A 19270-nucleotide genomic window follows, 5' to 3' on the forward strand; every position below is an offset into this window, starting at 1 on the left:
GCTGCTTTGTTTTAGAAACCAATTCAAAAATATGTTGGCCTTAAAGGAAAAGTGTGTTCTGTCAAGTATCACAGAACAGTTGTGTAACAATCTGAGTTGAGTGAGCAGGTGGGCTTTTTACAATAATTTTGATAATGAAATCCTGCACTCTGCCACAATGAGTAATGAGGACGGGTCAAATTCAGAGTACCGTGGACAAGTCCATCAATCATGGCTGTCGCAAGACAGCAGTTGTGACACTTTAAAAAGCTCCAACTGTTTAAAATTTACTCAATACAATTAACTCCATAATCTGTGTCTGTGCCTGCTCTGTGGTGCAGGGAAGGGCCCACTCAGGGTCAGCTGCATGGGGGGTGGGGGGCCGTCACGTGTTTGCGTTATGGTGCTGATAGTGCTGAAATGTGTGCGTTTGACCACTTTTCCCAAATCCATATAGTATCAAATCATATAGGCTATGATTTTTGCATAAGGTTTATATTGGGCATGGGGTGGGACATTCAACTGTTTTGAGCACCCACAAAACATAAATCAGCACCTATGCATGATGATGTTACTGTGAGTCATCCATCTCATGTGCCATGACACAGAAGCTACTAGAGGTAAGCATTCATGGTGAATTAATCAGAGATGACACAACACATTAATGTTAAAAAGCAGCAGTATTACATCATGATTTAAGACTGAGAGGTTAGAGTGGTACAGAATTTATCCACAATCAAGGGGTTCTAGACATTTTTTTTTTCATCCAATCACCACAGCTGTCATCCATACATACATTCTATGATTTTAGGGCTACACACTGATTGCAGATTGAGATTTTAAGGTATTGGATTGAGTTATCTTCGCAGGAAAAGATAATGGATAAAAACACAAAGTGGAAAAATCCATTAATAAATACAACTGTCTCTTTCACTCAAAAATCTCATTTTCTGATATTGTATGTTCTTAAAGTCTTTACTAAGTTGGACCAAGCAACATTTCTGCATGTTACTAACTCCACATCTTCTCTCTCCCATAGTTCTGTGCTTTCTCGTCTCTCTCCTCTCCTTCTGTTGCTTGCAAGCCACCTACTGCCCCCATGTTCCTGCTCGACAACAGCTACTACAGTTATTATTATTAGTCTTATTACTATTATTATCATTAATATTACTACTATTATTGTTTTAACTCATCTAACTCAACACGGCAGATGGCCACCCACCCTATAAGTTCTGCTCGAGTTTTCTGCCTGTTAAAGGGAAGCTTTTCCTTGCCTCTGTCGCCAAGTGCTTGCTCATGGTGGGAATTGTTGGGTCTCTGTAAAAAATATTATAAAGAGTATGGTCTAGACCTGCTCTATATGTTAAGTGCAATGAGATAACTTCTGTCATGAATTGGTGCTATATAAATCAAATTGAAAAACTGTAGCACTTTCAACATGTCACAAATCTGAAATGAATGTAATTACGGTGAGGTAAAGGCTGCACTTTAATGAATTTATCACCTCTTATGCAAAAATAAATATATACACAAAAACGTCACACGAAACACTTAATGTGCTCATATTATCCATAAAAACCTTAATGGTAAAGAAACACTGAGAGGCAAGTGAGAAAAAAAAATTCTGGTGATCCATTTTCGAAGTCTGATCTCTCTCCTGTGTTTATGACTTAAGAACAGGTGAAAAAAAAGGTTTTGGATAAAAAAAAAGGATAATCTTTCTAAGTTCCATCTAAGTTTCATCTGTGAAACAGGTGGGGGAAAAAAGTTCTTCCAGGTGAAGTACCTTAATACATTTCTAGTCAAAAGAAAGACATGACAGTAATGTTACATAACTTGCTAACACACAATGTATGTTTAGAGTGTATGGAGAAAATAAAACTCACCTGAAAGAAAACATGAAAGCTTTTTTTCACACGTTAAGTCATAAACACAGGAGAGAAAACTATTTATATCAAACTTAAAAAATAGAATGTTTTTTTTCTCACTTGCCAATCAAGGCTTCCGTTGCCTATTTTTTATGAAATGCACTCAGGTTTGACTAAAATTAATTGTTCAAATCCAACTGTATAGAGCGTATAATTATGATGCTACATTTCATTCACCCTAGTGATTAAATGACAAACCTGCATCAATTTGTTATGTTGTCTGGCTCCACTAGTCTAATAACAGCCAAAAACATAGTATCCCAAACAAAATGGGATAGTGTATTTTTTAATTGTACTGTTTGTATTTGATTGTATAGCATATACAGGTATTTAACTGTTTATTGTGAAATTGAATAATTACATCAAATTGATTGAAAATGTATCCATAAATCATAATTATATGAACATTTCTGTTTTTGCCACTAGATATTAGTTATTTGTATCTGAAATTGAGTTCATGTGTGGGGTTCACCTTGCAAATTCTTGACCCAGGTGAGTATCCAGCTAACTGAATAAGCCTTTTGTCGTGTGTGCTGCGGCACAGGCACAGGCAGATGACCAGGAAGCGGTATGAGGGTGAAGTAACCGGATGGCTACCATGTTTATTGGGGGTGATGTGGTTTACAGGCAGGTACAGGTAATGAACAGGCAACAGCAAAATGGGTTACCGGCTGGCAGTGGTGTAAACAGGGAAGTGAGTCCAATGTGGCTAAACAGTCCAATAGGGAGCAGGCAAAATACAAAATCCAGAATACAACCAAGGTCCATGGGAGACAAAGATTCCGATGTAGGACTCACGGTAAGAATGTCGGGGAACTGGGTACAGGAACCAGGTACAACAAAAGTGCACCAAACGGCGACACACACACACACAATGTCAGAAACACTCACAAGCTAGGAACAAAACTCACAATAGGCGCAGCATCAGACAGGAATCACACCAGACAGTAGAAAGACCATGAAGTAACAACAATGATCCAACATTGAACAAAGACAGAGACCCGGACTAAATACCCTAGGGGAGGTGAAACAACGAGACACAGGTGCAAACAATCACGAAAGGGCCAACAATCAAAGCTGGAGGGAAAGTAAACAAAGAGAGGAAGTAAAACCACAAGACACACAAGGAGAGGGACACACTACAAAATAAAACAGGAAATGAAAACCCCTCAAACTATAACACCTTTACTGTTGTAGATTTGGGCAACAACAGCTAGTAACTTTTAAGCCAGATTTGAAGAACTGAAAAAGCATATTTAAATATGATGTATTAAATCATCAACAGTCAAACCAGGCTAACTTAGTTATCTACGGAGGCCCCTTAAGGTCATGGCGAGATTTTTTTTTGAGGACTACTTTTGCATTCGCTCGCAATATGTTTTGCGTTACCTCGCAATATTTTGCATTCCCTCACAATAAATTGACTATTTATTGCAAATACTTTTCTTCTTCCATTCCTTGCGAGCAATATGTCTCTTCGTAATTGAAGATAGTGTGGAGATTCTCAAGTTAATGCATTTAGCATTCTTTATGGAGACCTCACCTTATATGATGTCCACTGCAAAGAAGTTATAAGATAGAACATTATCAAACTTCTGGGTAGGGGCTGTATATATAAGGAACATCAGTTATTGCATCACACTTATAGCAACAGGTCTTCTACCAAAACCTGTTTCAGCACTGAAGATTACTTTAATTTGTTTTGTGCAAAGAACAGAGGCAAAGATGCAAAACGCTTTCCAACTTGCGTTGGTCTGCATTCCTGATGTATTTCTGCAAGTGGTTCAATGCTGTCTGCTCTTTCTGTGACAGAACCACAGACTCTGTTTTCATCATTTCAGTCACATTCTTGTTTGTTGCATTTTTTTCACTTATACAATTACAGCACATTAGCTTTATGAGGTAGATTCAACTGCACATCTGTAATTCCGCCTCTGGGGTACAGTACAGTACAGAGTACAGTAACTGTTCATGAATGAAACTGACAGTATCCTGCAGATTACCATACTGCTTTCTTCTGGAGAGATCTCTTGCTCTAAGAATTCGTTTAATTTTACTTTCACTAATTACATAACCATGCATGCCTATTGAGCAGTAGTACTATATCAGCATACTTAATGCCCAGTTCAAAGTAAAATTCAATGAGCTTATATACTGTTGCGTTGCGCTGGTAGCAGCTGAGCGGAAGTAGACACATAGCTCTGAAGGAATGGAAGAAGAAAAGTATTGCGAGGTAACACAAAAGTATTGCGACAGAACGCAAAATTTATTGTGAGAGAATGCAAAATATTGCGAGGTAAAGCAAAACATATTGCGAGGGAAAAGTAGTCCTCAAAAAATAATCTGCACAGGTTTCTTAAGATCACTTTTTTTGTCATTTTTCTGAGCCACATGTGATGCTGACATGTTTGAAACAAATCCTGGTTATTTGATTTACCAACAGAAAGCCTTGTCTCTCTTTGCCTCTGACCCTCTCTTTACCTCTCACACACTCACACACACACACACACACACATATACTCTTATTTAAATACCAAACAATGTTCACAAATGGGTCAATTATTTCAAATCTTTCACTTCAGTATTTCATCACTGAGATCAGGACAGCAGAGATTTTATATTTATGCCATTCCTATTGTCCCAGTAGTCTATTTTATACAGTATATTACTACTGTATGACGGTGTAGTCCCTCATTCGTCCAGGAGTGTTCCATCGAAGAAAAGGTTTCAGTTGTAGTCATCTGGACACTGTTTTCAGAATCAAGACGTTTCGGCTCCCTGAGGGCAGGGCTTAAACAACACAGATTAGCTTAAATTTCTGAGTTCTCAGACCATTTCCACAATTGAGAATGACTTCCGGATGGGAGCCGAAACGTCTTGATTCTGAAAACAGTGTCCAGATGACTACGACTGAAACCTTTTCTACGATTACTACAGTATATTATACCTGTCCTAGAATGCATGACCCTGCTCACACCAAATGCGCAAGTGTGACATTGTGTATAAAGCAAGGTCATTATTTTCAATGAACAGTGTGCCTGCACTCTCCTGATCAGTTGCATGAACCACAGTTGCATGCCCTGCCCTGATTTTCAGCCAGGTTTTGTGGCCAAAGGTTAACTGAATTGACCCTTGATGTACAATGACATTATGGCATTTGCCATGACATACAGGTTATGACAATACCAGTTTCACTGTAATAACCATGATGAAAGAAGCTCTGAGTCAGTCATTATCGTGGACTCACAGCAATATTGAGCTTCTTGGGTTTCGCTTCTGATGCCACATAGAGGCAATATCCACATATTTAAATGATTGTCATATCTCATCCCACTCTATAAACACTATAAACACTTTTGCCTTCCAACATGTCATACAAATTAGTTATTCTCAAGCCTAATCTTCTGATTGATGGAACTTGTTGAGAAGAAGCCCTGCAGACACTACTCAGGGCTGAAAAAAACTGCCCACCCTCCATAGCATATTTCTGGGGGGGAAATATCAAATTTATATTGTATTTATAGGTGACAATATTTAATTTTGATATTCTGCTTAAAAGGTTGAGCCATCCAGCCAATGTGCCACACAACAAATTAAGAGATCCAGCCCACAGAGCGGTTAAAGGGAATATAATCTCATGTCTTATGTTGAACCAATAAGTCAGAACCCTCAGTATGATTAGTGATGTGTGTTATTGGTATACCTTGCTTTGAGTGGTCAGAAGACTAGAAAGGCACTATACAAGTACAGTCCATTTACCATTTACCATCTGGTGGCTTCATAGATATTAATAAACCTGGCAATCCTGGCAATTCACAGTCAACATCTTTTCTTAGTGAACTATCAAAAGTCATTGAACCATGTTGTCTAAAGCTTGCCCTGAGTGAGTCCCTTTTGGCAGTTCTTTTATCTCCTAGACATCCTTACTTCCTCCCTTTGGACGTTGTCTTCAATTATTGAGCAGTGCAGCCATTGATCCTGGAGGCAGTTTTCAGAAATGAGACTCAGACATCAAAGAGGAGTGAAAGGCCTCAGAACTCCCCCCTCAGCTTGACCATCACCCTATATTAAATCATATTCATGCTGAAATACTGATTTAAGAAAAGCTAATTTACAAACACATTATTCTATATAAACACAAGTTAAAACCATACATGTAAGAATAAGTGGACAAACTAAGTGTGATATGCTTGTTGACTAGTTGCTTTGATGCCCTAAGATAAGTGACAGAGGGTTTACAACCTCTAGAAAGGGACTGAAGGAAGTAGGATTTTTTGTATAAAGCTTGACTTTAGTCACCTCAGCTACTGTACTGGTAAGCAGGTAGTTCAGGCTTGAGCGATTCTATAAACTCAGGCTAACTGAAACCTAATTTCAACCATCAAGATAACCACTCATGAACACATTTAAAGGGGCATCACTTTACTACTACTACTTTACTACTCCATCTGTGAAAACAGTTGTATAATGTCTTCTGTGGCGCTGGAGGAGTTTTGTCAAGTCTGTCCATGGATAAGGGTTAGGGCCTGAAGACTTATTAATTATTAACAAAAAGCTATATTTACAAACAAGGGGCATGGGCTTTTAAAGACGTGTGTTTACCGAGCAGGGAGGGTCAACTAAAAAATGCTATTGGCTGTATTAGGGAAATGTAGGATCCAGTGTTTGTGGAGCTTGACCCATAGTTAGGACTTAAAGTCAGGATATATCAGCCTCTGCTGCTTCAGTTTTGGCCATCTGTCTCTTATGAGACCCCCATCTTTGTGGAAATGGAATACTAAATCACAGGAGTACTTTACCAGCTAACAGAGAGGCAGGAATGCAAGTGGGGATTATTGTGAAAAACTTGGTATCACCTAATTTAAACAGTTAATTCAGTTTTACCCAATTGAGTTGCAATGTTATCTTTACTTCTTGTACAATATTATCAAATATTGTCTAGACGTTTTGTTCCTGTTTTACTCCAAAAAAAACATAAAACACTTTGTCAGAGAACAAAGGTTTGGTGGACAAGACACCAAGCAGCACCAATGATTCTGTTGGGAGAACTACAGACAGGGGACAAATTAAAAGGAAAATCCTGAATAAAAGAGTGGAGAAACATATCAAATGCCGATGCTTCCATGCACCAGGGCTCACTGAATGGTTTGGTGAGTATGAAAATGATGTGAATAAAATGCTACAGCTTTTACAGTCACCAGATCTCAACCCAGCTGAACACCTATGGAAGATTTTGGACCAATATGTAAGTCAATAAAACCAAATTACATAATTTAAACTTACATCTTCAGATCTATTTAGTGATGTATGTGATTGTCTCTGATGCTATGTGCCCTTTTGTTTTGTTTTTTTCTATCTGCTGTACTCAGGTCTTTCTTGCAAAAGAGATCTTGATCTCAATGAGATAATCTGATTAAATAAAGGTTGTATATATAAATGAGGGAATATCTTGTGGAGGAATGGTGTTCATCCCTCCAATAGGGAACTAGACTTGGCAAGGAGCACTGAAGCTGTTCTAGAGGCTAGTTGTGGCCTGACTCCATACTTTAATTTGTCACCCATCTGTAATCCCCCTTTAGCAAACAAACAATATAAAACATCTTACTTAAAACAACAATACCAATCAATAGCACATAAAGAAGAGGTTGGGGTGGCAGAGGAAATTATGGTAGCAAACTGTGATGTCACGAACAGTGAGAAGTGTCAGGTTATAATATCTGCACTGTACACCTGCATGGCTAAGACTGGACTTTACTACTCAGCTGGTAGCCAAGCAGCTAGTGAAGCATTAATGAAACAGCTGATGTCAATCAGCTAATGCAACACAACCTCAGTGCTCTGCCTGAGTTAAAGGCCCTACACACCCACACAGGTGTTTTCACTTTCAAGCTGGGCAGAGCTCAACTGGTCTGACTATAGAGACTATAAGACTACAAGACTATAAAAGCTGGTGGCAGGCAACCAGTCTTTTTCTCTACCCTGGCTTCCACCCTTGATTTTGATGACTTCAGTTCCTTTTTAGTTCCTTTTATGAAAACTAAATTTATATTTAGGTACAAGTCAAAGTGAGAATCTTATCCCTAGAATTTTTAAAGCATACCAAGACCTGAAATGTCTTAGTTAACAAACCCCCATTATCACAGTAGGTAACAACTACACAAACCAAACATGGCCAAATACCACAAAGGCCTAATTTCATCTGACCAAAATGGTTAATTTGATTCCAGATGAGCCTGCAATTTGTCACAACCTGGCTCAAGGCTGGACAAAGAGGGGGAGACACATCAGTTGTAACTAAAAAGAAGTGTATTTACTAAAGAAATTAAACTAAACCAAGATGGTGGAAGCCAGGGGGGAGAGAGAGAGAAAGAGTGGATGACTGCCATTGGCTTATATAGTGTCCTGAAGGGAGAGGCCAAGGAGACCAGTGCAGAGAGGGTTGTCACATAGCTGACACCCACTTTCAGCAACTCTTCTTTCTTGAATATGGACTTTCCTGTGTGCCGCAGTTCTCTGAATTTCAATGTATGAACCTACTGTAATTACAGCTTAACTCCTCCTACTCCTTCTCCTACTTTCTGGAAAAACTCCCTTGGTCACAACTAATGTGTTGGATGATTGTCATTTGATTTGGTTCTCCTTTATTTTGCAGGTAATGATATGCATTCAGGTATATGTCCAGAACAGTTTTCATGGTTTGACATGTTAATTACTGTATATCTGTATGCTTTCTATTGACCTATTAAATGGCCCCCTCAGTTTCAAGTTGCACTAAAATTGAAGCTGGCAGAAAAACTAATTTCAAAATGTTTAAGGTCAGATGTGAACAATATTTAGTTACCTTTCCAACATACTGTGGTTCAGATCCCATGTACTCCTCCAGGACAAAGAACTGGTTCCACACCCATCCTCTTTTAATACGCTGGACCCTCAGCCTCCCATGTCTTCTTAGCCTTGTCCTGCCCTCCAATGATGTCACTTCCCCCAAAGGCACCTTCACGGTCTTACCTCCAGTCCCTCCCCTGGCTGACATCACTCCAGCCTTAGTTCTGCTCTGGAGCTTAGCTTGCAGGGGGATTTGGGAGCTGTAGTCCAACAGAAAACAGGAGCCCACCAGAAACAGAGTGACATATTCTCTTGTGATCATCGGGGAGTATTGCTGTTAAAAAACCTAGTGAAAAGCTGGTTATTTCCAGGTTGGAAATTGAAATGCATCCAAAGCTGGATTTTCCCTGCAGATAAGCATTGGACAAAGTGTTTAAATTACAATATGTTGCATAAGGGAGTCACTGAACACTTTGGTTTGATGTTGACTGGGGTTCCGTCAAAAGGGTTTGTGTTTAGAGTAAGAAGTCTTTCGTCTAGTTTTGTGATATCCAGGTGATATTTAGAGTTTAACTACAAAGGAACCGAGATGACCACCTTGTCTTCACCTTCTCTTCGGTTCTTCTCTGCCTGTCCTCAGTTTAGACACCTGGAGAAAAAGATGAAGATAACAATGTTGAGCATGAAAGTTTCTTTGCCTTGGAAACAGTAGTTTGCAAAAAAAAAAAAAATCTCATCTCAATCAGAGAGTTTGTTCAACTGCCTGTCATCACATGAACAAAGTTTCACTTATGTCCCATGATGACAGCTGTGCTATCGCCATGACAAGTGAGCAATTTTTTTATCACAAGAAACATCAATTTGAGTTTGAGACAACAGTGCAGAGCTTTGCTTGCTCCTTTTTATATTTGGAGTACAGAATTAGAGGGCCACCTTCCTGTTTGTGGACATTTTGATGCCCTAGACCAGACATCCACATGGCACCCTTGAGAGGATTATCCTGGTTATAATTATATTCAAGACATGATATGGAACATAAGAAATGTGGTTATTTATATCCTTATTTATGTCATTTCTGTACTGAGGTGCAGGCATAATCAGTACCTGACTTTCATTTATGGATGTCCAAAAACATTTAATGATCCAATATTAATTTCAATACATATTTAAAATATGTTTTTTGACAGCTAGATAGCTCTGAATTTAAAAAAAGTGCATAACCTGCTGGTTTCCTATAATATTTTGTATACTGTGAGGTGTAGGTCACCTGTAAAATGTCACTGAAATAGACACAAAACTCACATCTCTTACAAATGCTCACTGTCATATAATTAACTGTAACTGCTGTCCACTGTCACAATATTTTACAGCTCAGAAGGTCACTCACTTAGAACAGTGTGCAATCTGCTTTAATTGATTCCTATGGCAGCTTTCATTCCCAGAGAAACCGACAAGCTTTATAACCAATGCATATTGATCAAAATTTGTTCTTAATTAAAATTAATCAGAAATCAAAAGCCTCAGTATGACAACAAAAATATGATCACTCTTTTCTTGCACCAAAATTGACATCATTGTCATTCATATATACAGTAAACATACTGTATGTATATCAGTACTTTGCCCTCATAATACTAGGAAACATGCACCTGCTTCATGAAACACTTGACTTAACTCCTACTCGTTCACATTACTGTAATTTATGCAAGGCATATGAGAGGTGATGTGAAGTGTTTACTCAGTGTGAATGAATGCTTTCATTGCTGCAGTCATTGTCACCAGCAAATTATCTCAAATCAGATCAGAGGGCTCTAATTAGAAAAAAGCTTCAGGCAAGGCAAGTTTATTTGTATAGCATACTTTATCAACATGGTAATTCAAAGTGCTTTACAGAAAACATAAAAGCAACATAGGGCAATATAAAAGGATATTTAAATACACTTCAAAAGAGTTGAGAAGTAGAAAATAAAAACAAGATAAAACAAGAGAGTAAACATTACAATGTAGTGTAAGATATTACTCATTATTTGATTTAATAAAAGGCAGCGGCAAACAGAAAAGCCTTCATTTAAAAGAACTGAGAATTGCAGCAGACATGACAGCAGTTTTTGGGAGTTTGTTCCAGATATATGGTGCATAAAAACTGAACGCTGCATTTCCATGTTTAGTTTTGACTCCGGGGACAGGAAGCAGAACTGTCCCAGACGACCTGAGAGGTCTGGATGGTTCATAACGTAGCAGAAGATCAGAAATGTACTTTGGCCCAAAAACTATTAAGTGCTTTATAAAACAATAGTAGTATTTTGAAATCTATTCTTTGATAGACAGGAAGCCAGTGTAAAGACCTCAGAACTGGAGTGATGTGATCCACTTTCTTGGTCTTAGTGAGGACATGAGCAGGAGCGTTCTGAATCAACTGCAGCTGTCTGATCGATTTATTTATTTATTTATTTTTTTAGGGGGACCTGTAAAGACATCATTACAGTAGTCAAGTCAACTGAAGATAAATGCATGGACAAGTTTTTCCAAATCCTCCTGAGACATAAGTCCTTTTAAATCTGGATATATTCTATAAGGTGGTAATAGGCTGACTTTGTAATTGTCTTAATGTGGCTGTTGAAATTCAGGTCTGAGTCTATAACTACACCAAGATTTCTGGCTTGGTTTGTGGTTTTTAACATTACCAATTGAAGCTGAGCACTGACTTTTAATTGTTCCTCGTTTGCACAGTATTGCAAGTATTGCAGGTGGCCTGTAAATATTTAGAAATATTGTGGTAGTCAGCCACCTTATCCTCCCAAACCCCGTGTTCTCTGTTGTTCTCTCCTATCCTGGTGCGTCTTGTATGTCCCTGATTCGTCTCTGGATGTGTGTGTATGTCTCCTGGTCTGGCCCCGTGGTTTCCCGCCTGCTGCTGATCACCGGCACACCTGTCTCCAATCATCCATCAGTCTCCACAGCTTAAATACCAGGCTCTCCCACAACACCAACACCAGATTGTCCCTGTACAATTGTACGGCCCCTATGCCAAGGTGCTGCAGACATACTAAGTTAAGTACTCTTTGCTAGTGTGTTTTTGCCTCGTCTTTTTTTTTTTATCCTGTTTTGCTCTGCCTCAGGATTATCCTGTACTGGTGATCACAATTTCTGTCCTTGTCTGGATTCCTGTCAGCCTGCCGGCCTGTCTCTCCAGCCACTCCACCACGGAGCCAGACCCTTTGCATCCAACCTGCTCCATGATCTTGGTTCCGCTGACGGTCAGTCTCCACACCCCACCACCAACTCCACCTCGTGGCCAGCCCAGGTCTACACGGTACAACCTACACATCACCTCACAGACCAGTCTGCCTGTCCAGATCCACGCGGCGTCTAAACCAAGTCAGACGGGTGACCGCTGCTTCAGTCTCCACGCCGGAACCATCGCTACTTCCCTGGAGTTATCCGCGACAGTTATATCCGTGACAGTACCCCCCCCTCCACGGCCAGCTCCCGAGGGCCGAAAAACCCAGCTGACATGGTGGTCGTCCTCTACCACGGGGAGCAGGTTGATCCGGGCGGACGGCCAGAGTTTGGGCATGTGCGGAGCTGGGAACTTTGGGTGGATGACCCGGAGCCTGGACACGTGTGGAGCTGGGACTCTCAGACGAACGACCCAGAGCCTGGACACGTGTGGAGCTGGGACTCTCAGACGAACGACCCAGAGCCTGGACACGTGTGGAGCTGGGACTCTCAGACGAACGACCCAGAGCCTGGACACGTGTGGAGCTGGGAGACTCGGATGGACGACCCAGAGCCTGGACACGTGTGGAGTCTCGGACGGACGATCCGGGGATTGGCCTGGCATGGAGCTGAGGACCGCAGGTGGATGGCATAGAAACTGGCCTGCGTGGAGCTGAGGAACTTGGGTGGATGGCCCATGGACTGGATAGTTGTGGAGCAGGGGACCCCGGGCGGCTCTCATGCGGTCTGTGATGAAGATCAACCCCATCTGGAGGCCTGGCGGAATGCCGGTGGCACATGAGGAAGGTCACTGGAGGCCAGCGGTGAATATGGAGAGTCATAGGAGACCGGCGGTGAAGACTGAGACTTTCTGGAGTCCGGCAGCGAAGATGAAGGCTGGGACCCTCTGGTAATGATGGAGAGTCACAGGAGCCCGGTGGCGAAGACAAAGGCTGGGACCCTCTGGAACCTGCCGGCGAAGACGGGAACCCCCTGGAGGCTTGCGGTGAATGCGGGAACCCCCTGGAGGCTTGCCCACCAGATCAGGGGCCGGCGGCGGGACCGCCGGACAGGATACCGGCGACGGGACGATAGGACAGGGAGCTGTGGCAATCTGGCAGGGGGTGCTGGCTGCTGCAATCCAGCAGGGAGTGATGGCTTTGGAACTGCGGACGGCTGCAATCCGTAATTGGGGAACTACAGTTATTGTAGTAATTATTTATTTGTGTTACTATGCAATCCATATAGCACCTTTGAAGCTGACATTGAGGTTGTTCTTTTTCTCTTTTCATGAGACGGTACATTATACGGTACATATAGTATATTACAGTGTGGTTACATATTGCATGTGTCTTTGAATGATGAATGACTGAGCTGAAGCTGACTCGAGGACTGATCTACATTCTTACTCCTGTACACCCCATCACACACTCTTTCCCCACCACTAATATACACATACTATCACTCTTTTGTTCAAGTGTGATACACTTCATACCACATAATCATCTCAGGAGTGGACTGTTGCTCTTGGCTGATTAATTGTGTATCACAATGAAAAAATAAGAGAGTCTAACACAACCCTTCAACATGTTTCAAGTACCAATTTAAGGTGATACAGTAATTACAGTAGGTTATTATGTAAATTTACTATGAGAGCTTAATAACTGCGCTACTAACGACTAGCCTCATAATCACAGATAATCTCTAGGGTTCTGAGATTGATAAAAAGCTCAATCGTCATCAGACGATAGCCGATGGGCTCCAAGACTGCATTTTGGCCAATGCGTTCCGTCTCTTTACCTGCATGCCATCAAAGCCCGCTCAAACGTGATTGGTCAATACTACTCGGACTACAAACGGAAACCAGAATGCTTCCTATGCCAAAATCTTGTCCCTTTCCTACAGATTCTGCATTCATGTGCAGATACCTCTTTATAGATATTAGTCTTATCCTAACCATCAGTAGCGAGTGACATATTCATCCCACGGATGCCGTTTTCAGTCATTGTAAGCTACGGTAGCACTTCCTATGAGCAGTTAACTTTTTGTTTTTCATGATGATCAAAGAAATATGTTGATTGAAGAGTCAGCTTACAACAACCTGTACAGCTGTGTCATTATCATCTACAATATTTTTGGCTCTGCCACAGTAAGATGTTGTCTTCTTCCTTAATCAACAAAGCTCTTATTGGTTGTTTGTTTTACCAACCAGGAAAATGGCCGTCAATGAGCTCCAGACCAGACCTACTGTATTTGACTCGCTGAAATCCTCTGAGATGTTTAGAGCCATTTAGAGGTCTAGAAACTGGCTTGTGAGAATCAACACACATATAGAAATACAAGCTCCAATAAACAACACACACTATACAGTAGGCTTCTCATATGAGTACACTTTAAAGGATAAGGCTGGGAATATTTTGTATTTTTCTTATTGTCAAATCCCATGAAAAGATGCAAACCAACAATGTGTTAGACCATCTATCAATACTTTCTGACTTCCCTACCCTGTTTGTGGCTGTCAGTCCAAAAGCCCAATCTTTAAAATTGGCTCACAAATATATAGTTTCATTTAAAAAAGGCTCAGTAATTTCATAAAACAGGTGGCCACTGTAGTTTTTATGTGTGTAAAGCCCAACTACTTATCACCGGAGGCTGCAATGTTTACACTTCTTAATACTAAAAAGAGTTGGATGGAAGGAACACCATACTGAAAACTGTGTTATTCTAAGAGCCTTACCAGTAATGGGGCTTACAATGTAAAATCTCGATTGAGGGTGGTGTTAAAAGAAAGCTCATTTGGTCATTAAAATGGAGTAAAGGAGTTATTCTGTTGGGAGCATGAATCTGCCATTTAAATTATGAGATATCTTGCATGCCAAACTGACATTTTGACCTGTGGTTGACACTACAGTAAGGCTCCTGGAGTGTCAAAAAATTAAAAGGGCTTATCCCATGAGGAACATGAATATGTTCAGTAAGTTCTATGATAATCTGTCCATTAGATTTAGATATATGTGGTTTAAAACTCGACATTTTAGCTTGAGTGTTGCCAAAGAAGAAACATAGGGATTCATATGGTCCAAAGCAAATTTAATGAAAATCCGACCAACAGGAGACCTTGTCATGCGAAATGGGATCATCTGGTGATCACAAATGGTCCACACCAAATTTCATGTCATTTGAAGTTGTTGGCCAGTCAGAAAACCTAAAAAGGTCTTCAAATTCCATATTACAGTCAAGTACTTCAAGTACACTTAAGTGAGGTACCAAAACAAATTACTTATGATAGACTTTCAATTTTAAGGTCTATATCTAATTAATACATTTATTCTGTACACACATTTATTGCATATCTGTCCGTCCTGGGAGAGGGATCCCTCCTCTGTTGCTCTTCCTGAGGTTTCTTCCATTTTTTTTCCCTGTTAAAAATGTTTTTTTGGGGGGAGTTTTTCCTCATTCGAATCGAGGGTCTAAGGACAGAATGGTGTTCTATGCTGTACAGATTGTAAAGCCCCTTGAGGTAAATTGTGATTTGTGGTATTGAGCTATATGAATAAAATTGACTTGACATCGTAAGTACCATTAAACTATTTCATAAAACTATTAAGACTTTAAAAAGGAAAATATTTTAGTACCTGAAAGTATTTATATTGTCTGTTTTATTGCTTTTTTATTATAATCTATTAGATTTAATAATTTTACATACATAGATAGTACATTTTATTTACCACTTCACAAGAGATTGTAACACATTATGAGGCAAATACCTTTTGTGTGCCAGCGGACATGAGTGTGTGTACAGTATGTGTGTGTGTGTGTGTGAGTAGTGTTGTAGTAGCAGGGGTATCCAGCCCAGTCAGTTCCACTGCAGTGATCTTTAGAGGCCCAGACAGCATCACAGTGATTCAGGCTCAGTAGCCGCCTACCAGGCCACAGCAGCAATTTATAAATTTTCCCTAACCCTAAGACACAGGACAGAGAATAGTGCTACGTGAATAGTGAAACTGAAACTAAATATACAATGACAACGGCTGCGCATGTAGATGCAATGGCCGGTAGCTCCTTAAAACTTTGCTACATTTTTGTTTTAATCTGTTATTTTTTTCAGCTTTAATGCTGAAGAATGATGCCAAAATTGTTAAAATCGACTGGAACAGTAGATGCTGTGGCCTGTAGGCTAGCTCCTTCAAACTCTGCTAGCTACATTCTTGTTATTTCATTTTTTTATTTCTTTATTGCTGAAACACGTATTAACTATGACAGAAATATATAATTGTCGTCATCGGAAAAGGAAGCTGGGGTTTGGATTAAATAGCCCTTGACCCAGCCAAGTCAACTGGACCAGGCACGACGGTGGGTGCTCTGATTGCCCCAGGAGGAGAGGAAAGAGAGCTGGGATAGAGCTCTTTTGTTTGTTTTTTTACACTTGGTGCTTGGAAGAGCTGCTCGCTTTCGCAAGACGGTGCAAGTCAGTCACTTTCATTTTTCACTCTTCCAAGTACCGAGTGTAAAAAAGAGCCATAGCAACCTAATGCTAGCTACGCTGTGAAAATCAGGCTAACATTGGTGCTACACTGAGTGACTAGCTAACGGTTATCTAAGACACTGAGATTTTTATCAAAATGATAAAAAAACACTATATACATAAACGAACGGTAAATACTATAACAATATGTACAAAGCTAACTGTGAAAAGTGAAGTAACTAAAAGTAACTAACTGTAAGGCGATCACTAAGGTTGGAGGCGAAGGTAACGTTAGAGTTGACAGGAAGTAAACAGATGTGCAGTTCATAAAACATATACGTCAAACTACATAATGGATTTACTAAATGTGAGGAGCAGGACTTATTTGGACACTATTAACACTTGTAGTTTTGTGTTTTGTTACATAGAAGAATAGAACATATGTATTAAATGTTATTAAGGGAGAATGGCTATTCTTGTGGTACTACCACCATATAAGGCCCATACAGAGCAAAGCATATTAAGATCGTAATTAATGTACAACTTCCTTACTTCTACCATCATTAAGCAGTAATTAGGAGGTTATTAAGGGAAAACTTAGTTAATGGCCTAGTAGTTGTAGAATATGGTCATGCAGAATAAGGCATTAATAAGTGCTTTATAATGACTAAAAGAGCCAACATGCTACAAATATGCATGCTAATAAGCAACTAGTTAATGGATAATGTGTACCCAAATATAAAGTGTTACCAAAATAAGGTTTCCCTCTACGTAGACGGATAACTAATGGCATTCTGTCGAATCAATGCAAAACTAGGGGTGCCATCATGAAACCAAAAAATATACATTTCTTCCAATTGGTTTCTGTTGTCTTGTTGTTCAAATGGTAAGGAAACCAAGCTTTGGCTAAGAAACACTCACCAGCTAGCTTTAACTTGATATGGCTATTTAGCTGTCTTGTTCTCTAGCTCCATTTTACATGCTACTTTCTAGGGCTGCCCCCGACTAAAGATTTTCCTAGTTGACTAGTAGTCATTAGTTCAAGCCATTTGAGCCAGTTGACTAGTCATCGCACGTTTATGATATTAATTTGATCATTAAAATATATATTTTTTGGGGCACCAGAAAATGGTTTGAGTTCCAGGGCTGAGAAAGAATGTTAAACTAACAGTTTAGTCAGCTATTAGGGGGCAGCCCTACTACTTTCATGGAAATGACATATATATATGTGTGTGTAATAATAATCTGTAATCACTGGATCAACCTACTTACAGAACAGATTTTAACAGAGAGAATAACAGCTAAAACAGCTAAAAAACAATATATCAGTCTTTAATGAAACCTGGAATACCTTTTTAAACCCATCTGAAATCAAAATAGAACTCACTCCTTCTAAATATCCCAATACACCCAACCATGCATATCAGAATCAGAAATATTTTATTGATCCCCGAGGGGAAACTCTTTCATTACAGCTGCTCACTATCATGTCGATGCACACTTGAGAATAGAAGTACTAAGCAAATCAAATATAATACATTATAATACAGGTAAGAAATTAAGTACAAAGTGAATATAAGTATAAAAGCTAAAATAAGGGTAAGAACCAAGTGGATTTAGAGGTTGATAAGTATGTACGGAATAATACAATATAATAATATAAGTAAAAAGTAATAGTGCAATAATGAGTACTGTCAAGTTAAGTGTAGCTTACTGAGATGATTGTGAGACGGTGGATATCGCATAGCAGTAATAGAAGTATGAATAAATATCAATAAATAGGGAATTTTAAACTGAAATCAGAGTATATTGCACAGGGGTATTAATGACAGAATATTGCACAATTATTTTATGTATTGCAGTGATGTTAATGATCCAATGTCCAGTTTAGTGACCTAGGGTCATATAGACTGACACTTAGAGGGAGGAGTTAAAGAGTTTGATGGCCACAGGCAGGAATGACTTCCTGTGTCGCTCTGTGGTGCTTTTTTGGGGGATTAGTCTTCCACTGAAGGTACTCCTTTGCTTGACCAGCACGTCATGGAGTGGGTGGGAGACACTGTCCAAGATGGCATGTAGTTTGGCCAGCATCCTCCTCTCTGACACCACTGACAGAGAGTCCAGCTCCACCCTCACAATGTCACTGGCCTTACGGATCAGTTTGTTGAGTCTGTTAGCATCCGCTACCCTCAGCCTGCTGTCCCAGCATGCAACAGCATACAGGCTAATACTGGCCACCACAGACTCATAAAACATCTTCAGCATTGTCCGGCAGACAATGGACCTCAGCCTCCTCAGAAAATAGAGGTGGCTCTGGCCCTTCCTGTAAAGAGCTTGAGTGTTCTTAGCCTAGTCCAGTTTATTGTCCATGTGTACTCCCAGGTACTTGTAATCCTCTACAATATCCACGCTGACCCCCTGGATGGAAACCTGGATGGGTCACTGGTGCCTTGACCCTTCATAGAACTACAACCAGCTCCTTAGACTTTGTCGCATTGAGCTGCATATGGTTCTGCTCACACCATGAGACAAAGTTCCCCACCACAGCCCTGTACTTAGTCTCATCATCACTGCTGATACTTCCCACCACAGCAGAGTCATCAGAAAACTTCTGAAGGTGGCACGACTCTGTGTGGTAGCTGAAGTCTGTGGTGTAGATGGTGAAGAGGAAGGGAGAGAGGTGTTGCTGACCACGCTGTCTGACACACAGTGCTGCACACACACATGCTGTGGTCTGCCAGTCAGGTAGTCAACAATCCAGGACACAAGGGGTGCATCCACCTGCATCGCTGCCAGCTTCTCACCCAGCAGGACTGGCCGGTTGATGTTGAAAGCACTGGAGAAGTCAAAAAAC

General features: G+C 40.3%; 2 protein-coding genes across 6 annotated transcripts in view; one reads left to right on the plus strand and one right to left on the minus strand.

Annotated features, from left to right (window-relative positions):
• LOC122886422 (cadherin-12-like) overlaps positions 1-19270 on the minus strand; it is a 149213-nt gene that overhangs the window by 114694 nt on the left and 15249 nt on the right. For 4 of the 5 annotated variants that reach the window (XM_044218608.1, XM_044218606.1, XM_044218609.1 and 1 more), the window contains exon 2: positions 8749-9381. In XM_044218608.1, coding sequence (XP_044074543.1) covers positions 8749-9054 — 306 coding nt within the window. In that variant the 5' untranslated portion in view covers positions 9055-9381. The remainder of the gene's footprint in view (positions 1-8748; positions 9382-19270) is intronic. The other variant, XM_044218607.1, reaches the window with a different exon arrangement.
• LOC122886438 lies at positions 11103-13109 on the plus strand. Its single transcript, XM_044218662.1, has 2 exons — positions 11103-11745; positions 11905-13109. The coding sequence occupies exon 2, from the start codon at positions 11969-11971 to the stop codon at positions 12626-12628; it is 660 nt and encodes a 219-aa protein (XP_044074597.1). The 5' UTR covers positions 11103-11745; positions 11905-11968; the 3' UTR covers positions 12629-13109.

Source organism: Siniperca chuatsi, linkage group LG13, assembly GCF_020085105.1.
Source record: "Siniperca chuatsi isolate FFG_IHB_CAS linkage group LG13, ASM2008510v1, whole genome shotgun sequence".
NCBI lineage: Eukaryota > Metazoa > Chordata > Actinopteri > Centrarchiformes > Sinipercidae > Siniperca > Siniperca chuatsi.